Consider the following 7,861-nt stretch of genomic DNA (forward strand, 5'->3'; position numbering starts at 1 on the left):
AGGTCTGCACGGTGACTCACGGAGACTCGCGGGGCCCCACCCCCACGGAGCTTGCTCGAGCATAAGAGCACCTTAAGGCGGGACCGCAAGAACGTGCGGGTGATTTGATTGGATCGTTCTGGAGACTGAAGTTGACATTGGCCAATCCTGGTGCTTGCTGAGAAGCTGAGAGCTTTCTGGAAAGCCCGACACGCAGCTCGAGCGCAGCGCTGCATTCTCAGCGCTTGTTGAGAAGCTGAATGCTTTCTGCAAAGCCCGACACCAACTAACGTTACGGGGTTAAATGCGGGGTTAAATGCGGGGTTAACAGCCTTTTTTTTGCAAAGAAGACATTAGCCCGCGTCTATTCTTGTACAAAACATAATTTTCTGCGAAGTATTAGTAAAGTTATAAGCGAAGATCGATTCACAAGGATCTGACAGCTGTCTCCGCCATTTGTTTTTTCTTGCCTTTTAGTAAGAGAGTTGCCATGGCAACTCATAACCCATGGCCATGGGTTATTGGAGTGGTTTATGGGATTTATATGATGGCTGTGAACCAATCAGATTGCTTGATTTGAGAGAGCCGTTTTATAAATATATATATATCTATATATAAGATATATAGATATATAGATATATTTATTTATAATTCTTGAAAAAAAGTTCTTAACCTGTATTTTATGCACACCTGGGGTAGAAAAAACAAGACAAAAGGCAGATGTAGTGAGCATAGATCTGATCTGACCTAACCAAATATAACTGACATCACTACTGTGAACACAAAACAAAGAACACTTCTGATATATGATTGTTTTAGAAAAGTGTATCACTCGATTATACTCAATACAAAGAATAAATGCTTTTATAGAACCCGAAAGCCAATGACTGCTTAGTCTGCAGACTGCAGATTAAATAGAAACCTGTCATTTAGACTAGTAATTTATACTCTTATTGTTATGTTACTGATCTGTTCGAATTTTGCATTGGGGCCAGTTCTCAGTGAATGGGGCAGGCATGGAAAGTTCCACTATAAAACCATCTGTGTCATTTCACTTTCTACTGAAAAATGCTGCCACCAGATTAAAGAAAAGACACCATGTGATGTTGACTGATGCTTTTTTATGTCATTTGTTTTATGTAATATGCGTTTGCTTTCCTTATTGTCGGTCTCCAAACAGATCATGGATCTGTCCAGCAGCTGCACCAAAGTCCCTTTGGTTTACACATAGTGGGTTAGCGCAGTTAGCTTAATAACGTCAGCAGGGTGTTTTTGGAGTTAAAGACACAATCGCTGGACGTTTCATTTCGGGTAAAGGGGTTTCTATATGGTTTACTATATGGGGGGGGGGGGGGGAGTGCGGACGATTCATTTATAAAGTCGCTGCGATCCCGTTTGTCTGCGCTGCTGCAATGCACGTTTACTACAGCACAGAGGCAGGCGACTGAAGGAGTAGGCCAGTGATACTCAACTTGCGGCCCGCGAATTGCAAAAAAAGTAATAATAATAATAATAAAAAATGACAGTGCACCTTAACGCAACATGCAAGATACCCGCTGAATAAGTGTCCAAATGTTCATGTCATTCTGGCCAATACTCCACTTCTGTTATAGCATTTCAGTCTGGAATATGGAATATCTTTCAATAATCTATGATTTAGCTGCTAAATTGTCAAATACTGCCGTCTGCTCGCTACCCAGGCACTTATGTATGTACTTAAAGGAACACTCTGCCCATTTTCAACCAGCTTTGTATCATTAGAACATCAGTAGTATATCAGAAAACTGTAAACTGTTTTGAAGTCTGTCATTTAATTTGACAGTTATTGAGTGTTAAAGTGTGGACCAGTGACATCACTGGTCCACACTAACTCAAATTAATAACTCATTAACTCAAATCAACTCTCAATAACTGTCAAACTAGATGAATGACTTCAAAACCGTTTACAGTTTGAGAGTTGATTTGAGTTAATGAGTTATTAATTTGAGTTAGTGTGGACCAGTGATGTCACTGGTCCACTACGACGCCAATGATTCACCACTTGAACAGCGCGCATCCGAGCCTGGTGAACCAGGAAGGCGCCTCGTCCTCGTCTCAGCCCACCATCACTGCGGTGTTTAGCGGGGAGGAGATGTGATGGCCGGCGTGCAGAAAAGATCACCCAGGCCGTCTGCAACCTCATCGAGACGGATATGCTGCCCATACATATCGTTGAGGGCAACGGTTTTCAACACCTGATCAATGTGATTGAGCCAGCGTATGAGCTTCCCTCACGGAGCACCATTAACAGGCTCAGCTGCGTTAAGCACGCACGTATTTTTTGTTTAACAGTTAAACATGCAAACGTGCAGTCTGCAAAGTAAACACCAAATGAACAGCCTTGTTTAAGAGGAGTGTTGGAGAGGAGACACATTGAAATAAAGAGTTCATTGAGGAGAACACGTTGTCTTTCGTATTTTCTGCCATAGACATTCATTTTGTAAAAAATATATATATATATATAAAAAAAAATATAAAAAAAAATATTATTATTAATATGATCGATAATCGATCGTTAATTTTCCCGATTTTCGATTATGGAAATTGTTCAAAATGAACATCCCTACTGTGGACGTGTAAAGGCTGTGGCTGACTGCACTTGAATGCAACACTGCACTGAACCAATGGTGTCCGTTGAAAAAAGCATGTGATCCACTCGTCACCGGAAGGACCCCAGCCTGGTTTGGCAGTCGGCTCAGTCACTCAGCTGGCTGTTTAGAACCGACAGCCAGAAAAAAAGTCTACTCTGTATTACGCCACTAGTTACTGGCTGGCAAGACACGAGTCACATAAACAGATGGAATTCAAATGTGCGATGGATTTGTACACGGGAGACAAAGCTACCGCTGCAGCAGACGATACTTATGGCTAGCGCCTAGTGTTAGCTGGCTTGTATGAATGACTAGTATGAATCGCTAGTTATTTAGCAGCTAACGTTTGCGTTAGCGCAAGCGTTATATGCCACTCGCCAAAGTATTCAAAAAGACCTGTTGACAATCTGGCTAGCGTTATGCTGTCTGTTATTAGATAGACCATCTAACGCTATCTGATAACGTTACACAGCTATGGTTTTCAACAGTCCTCAACACCCAGTATCTAACGTCACTAGACTGGTCAGTGATTTTCACTGAATACAGTCTGCATCATGCAGGGCAAAACACACCAACGACCAATGGTATAATAAGGGGAAACAATTTTAAACAACCAACAAAGCATAGAATAATTATAATAAGCTGTAAATACAAATGGAAAGCCATTTTTTATTAAAAAAATTTTTTTTAAGTAGATAGTTCAGAGATTAATAGAATCCTATTGAATACATGCTATATATCAAATTACCGTACTACTAAAATTCTTTATGTGCTACTAACTTTTTCAACTCAGTAGCACATGTGCTCTTTGGGAAAATGCTAAGCGTCGAGCCCTGGGGATAGAAACACGTTTTACGATAACCGGTTTTAATGATAACCGTGATCAAATTCCTTATGATAACCGTACCGTTTCAAATTTTCATTATCATTAAAACCGTGGTACCGTGATTACCATGGTACCGTGATTACAGTGCTTTGAAAAACATGGTAAATACTGTCCATCATCAACCAAAGTTGGCAACAGTCTCCCAGATGCGGACGTGCAGCCTTGGATAAATGATTTCAGTGAGTGTATTTTTGGGGTCTGAGTTTTCAATATAAAACTTGGTGAAATTATTTCTGTGAGTGTATTAGTACTTTTTGAACATTTCCAGCAATTTTTTACGAATACCGTGATAATACGATAACCGTGATCATTTTGGTCACGATAATCGTGATGTGAAATTTTCATACCGTTACATCTCTAGTGGGGAGTGGGGCGAGTACCCGAACAGCAGAAACGTTACTCGAGTACTGACGTTATGAACGAGTGCTCGAGTACCCGAGTACTCGTGCCCATCCCTAGTTTGGAGGCAGGTCTGACGCGCTTTGGCCCGACTCTGGAGAAGGTGGACAAGGCCTAAAGGCTGATGTATGGTAGGTAGGGCGCTCAACATTTTTCATAAATGTCACTCAGAACACACAGAAATAAAAGGGTCACATACATTAGGGGTGCACTGATCACGTTTTTTGCCACCGATCACCGATTACCTATGAGAAATATCTGCCCAACCGATCATCGACCGATCACCGATATATATATATATTGTTTTTTTTTTGGTTTTTTTAAGCAGCTATAGCAGTCTATTATAGAACAGTTTCCATTTTACATATAGGCCTACATTTCATGCATCAAATTGAAAGTGCAGCACATTTTCTTTTTTCCTCTACATCAATATTTTATACTGTGTAGGCTAAAGGAAACCGCCCACATGATTTTTTGTGTGTGAGATAATTGGAGCACAAGACTGTGTTGAACTAAATGGCTAGTAGTTCAGTCCAGTTCCCTCAGTTCAGTTTATAAAGGAACAAAAGTTTTCCACTTCGGGATTTCCATGTTACCAGTTCAATGCAGTTCAGTTCACTCAACAAAAATACTCCATCCGGGATTTCCCTGTTACACAAGAAAAATAACTTCGACCCAAGGAAACTATTTTATCGGTTTATAAGCTAAAGCGGCTAAAGCTAACCGGAGCTATTACCGTTACGAGGATACACGCAATTATGGATCAAACACAGACTTAACAGCATCCAAATGCCTCGGTAGGCGGGAGGACTGGAGGTAACCTCTCTCTGCTGAGTCTGCTCTAATCACCAGCTGATTTGTGTGATTCAAAGACGCAAGGGGTGTGTTGACAGTCTGGGGTGGTGTGTGGAGGTGAGTACTGACGAAAGCAAAGCGTGTGCTTTGCAACACAATGATATAAACATTAGAGCACAATATGAAAGTTAAACTATAGACATTGAATTCATGAAAATGGGCTGCCTCATGTTTCTCACGTGCAGCATGATGAGCGGCTATGCAATCGGCGACAATAAAGAAATATCTGCAATCAGCCGATCGCATATTTGAGGTCAAAATCGGCCGATACAGATTGCGTGCCGATCGATCTGTGCACCCCTATACATGACATTTTTTATTTATACTTCAGCAAAATTCAAACATCTCCACGGTAACAGGAGCGCCCCCCCACCCCCCCCACCCCACACACACACACACACACACACACACACACCCCTTCCTCCCAGGAACAGCATCTATCCCCTCAGCTTCACTCTGAGGACGAACGGCTGTTTGCCTTCTCCTGAGTTCAAATCACAGTAAAGACATCTTGCCACCGGACTTCTAAATGCTAAATATAACCACGGGCCCCCGTATCTGTATCTGTATCTCCCCACATCGGTTTTCGCTCCTCTTTTCAGACCTCCACTCCGCCCACACCGAGCCCTGACTCCGCCCACACCGAGCCCTCTCTCTCTCTCTAGCCAATCACAGTGCGCGACAGAATATGACGGTGTCCGCGACATGACACAATCCTCCAGGTGGGCGACGCCAAAGAAAGAAAAGCGTGGACTGTGGAGAGACACTTTTTTCTGTCGCTAAAGACGTCATATCTGTCAAGAGACAAAAACAAGAGTTTCAAAAGTGTCCAGTGACAAAGCATAAATGAAGAGTGACTCAGTCTTGCCTGGCCTGGTTCTGGTCCTGTGAGGGTCATGCTGGGCTAGTGGACCTTGTCATAGTGGCTCATGCTGTGCTGGCTAATTGGTCTAATGGGTCTAAGTGGTCTGGGCTAATCAGGGCAGATGAGACCCACAGTGACGGGAGGACACAAACTTTGGCAACATGACTCTCTTTTTTCTATCACTTTCTTTTTTCTCTCTCTCTCTCTCTCTCTCTCTCTCTCTCTCTCTCTCTCTCTCTCTCTCTCTCTCTCTCTCTCTCTCTCATAATTAATATGAAGTATGAAGACAAAAAGTTTTAGTTTGATCAACTTTGTGGTTTATATTTCAATGATAGTGTATTACGATTGAGATTATGATATGATAGAAATGAGCTTTAGGGTTAGGGTTTATTGTCATTTAGCATTAGTTGAAAAATCACCCTTCAACAACAAATTCCATTGGCTGAAAAACGTGTAGCCTACAGCCGATAGCAGACATTGACAGACTGTTGAGAGTTGACAGAAAATCACTCCCAAGACATTGTTGCGAATAACGATACGTGCACTTCCCACGCCAAACTCAATTTAAAACCAGTGGCTGTAACGGGCGTTGCGTCGCGTTGAAAGCACACAGCTCGTACCATGTGACTTAAAACACGTTAGGAATCACTGGGATCCACTCTGCTGTCCGGCACACGCCAGTAAACCAAGCAGCAACACTGTCTTGTGTTTTCTGTCAGCTTTTACAACGGACTCGCCTCGTATGGGGCCGCCACAACACGGCTCGGTAGCGTCAGCTCGGTCAGCTCGCTAGCAGCGTGTGAAGCATGGAGAAAGCTGGTCGTGTATTGAAACAAGAGTGCCGTTTGCTGGGTTGGATGACCGCCGAATTCACCAGCGCACCCTCACGACTCAGACATCACCTTCACTCATTATTTTACCACGAGAGTATTTTTGCGAACAAGCAAGAAAACGTTGAAGTGACACATTTCTGAACAGAGTTTGGTGGGCGGGGGAGTTAAGCACGTATCAGAGGCGTCGACAACAGCCAGGCAGAGAGACGCTTCTTACCGAGCATGAGGAGCACCAGCAGCAGGGCGGGGAGAGATCTCTCCATGTCCTCTCCTCTCCTCTCCTTCTGTCGGGTTATTCCGCTCTTTTACTCCGGGGTCTTTGTCCCTCAGCCCGGCGGGACGTCCTCTCCTCTCCCGCCGCCGCCTGCACCGCACCGCACGTCGGCCGGTGTGAGAGCCCCGCACAGCAGAGCGAACACACACCGCGTTTCAGTCCGCTCAAAGTCACGGAATCCACAGTAGAGCGACTCGAGCCCGGACAGCTCACTGACACCGACTCGCTTCAATATGGATGTGCCTGCCTGGTCACGGACAGAGAGAGAGAGACCTACAGATAGACTGGGAGATACAGAGAGAGAGAGACCTACAGATAGACTGGGAGATATAGATAGAGAGACAGTCAGTGAGAGAGAGAGAGAGAGAAAGAGAGAGAGAGAGACTGGCCGGAAGTTAGTTGAAGGGCTTGGAGGAGGGGTGGAGACAAGCAGCCAGGGAGGTCCCAGGTAGAGAGAGGGGGAGAGAGAGCGAATACCCTCTCCTGTTGAAATCCTGTATCTCCCATTTTACCATTTTGGGATTCCTAAATGATTTTAATGAGATATGTATTTCATATTCCCGATTTGCGCATTGAAAACCTGAGTGGAAACGTTGCAAAAAAAAATGTTTTAATTATCACCCCCACAAAAAGGTTTTTACGCTCGGGGGAGATGGAAAAGTTGGTGTATCTATCGATAAATGCGATTTAGTAACCAAACTCCATTTAAAAAGCAAGCATTTCATGTTGCCTTGAAATGAGGAAAACTTGTTATTACGAATCAGTACTATACATGCTACATGTCTGCATACACTAAATACATTTGTACGGTAAATACGCAGGTTTAGACCGCCAGTCAAGCTGTGTTTTAACTGAAGACCGTGGGATTAACAGAATTTACATTTTTATTCTGTTATAGCAGGTTAAATGCTCAGTGGATTACATGTATGCCGAATTGAAGAGTGGCGCCTGGTAATCCATTTTATTGTGTACAGTAGCTTTGTGGATAATCAAGAAACTTGAAGTTTTCAGGCATGCAAGACAACGGCACATATCGCATAATAGTACAGTATGGAAACACACATAATTTTGCATTTTATTTTGCCAATTTTCTGAAAATTAAACTAAAATTTGCAATACATTTGGATGGAAACCCAACTA

At 43.2% G+C, this 7,861-nt stretch overlaps 2 protein-coding genes across 4 annotated transcripts in view; one reads left to right on the forward strand and one right to left on the reverse strand.

Annotated features, from left to right (window-relative positions):
* LOC310774384 (prostaglandin F2 receptor negative regulator-like) overlaps positions 1-6,963 on the reverse strand; it is a 185,148-nt gene extending 178,185 nt beyond the window's left edge. The window contains exon 1 of the mRNA XM_083634446.1: positions 6,665-6,963. Coding sequence (XP_083490572.1) covers positions 6,665-6,710 — 46 coding nt within the window. The 5' untranslated portion in view covers positions 6,711-6,963. The remainder of the gene's footprint in view (positions 1-6,664) is intronic.
* The window catches only part of LOC310774159 (uncharacterized protein), a 794,006-nt gene that overhangs the window by 477,991 nt on the left and 308,154 nt on the right, over positions 1-7,861 (forward strand). The gene's annotated exons all lie outside the window — the stretch shown is intronic.

The sequence above is a fragment of the Poromitra crassiceps genome (genome assembly GCF_964638095.1).
Source record: "Poromitra crassiceps genome assembly, chromosome: 3".
NCBI classification, from domain to species: Eukaryota; Metazoa; Chordata; class Actinopteri; order Beryciformes; family Melamphaidae; genus Poromitra; species Poromitra crassiceps.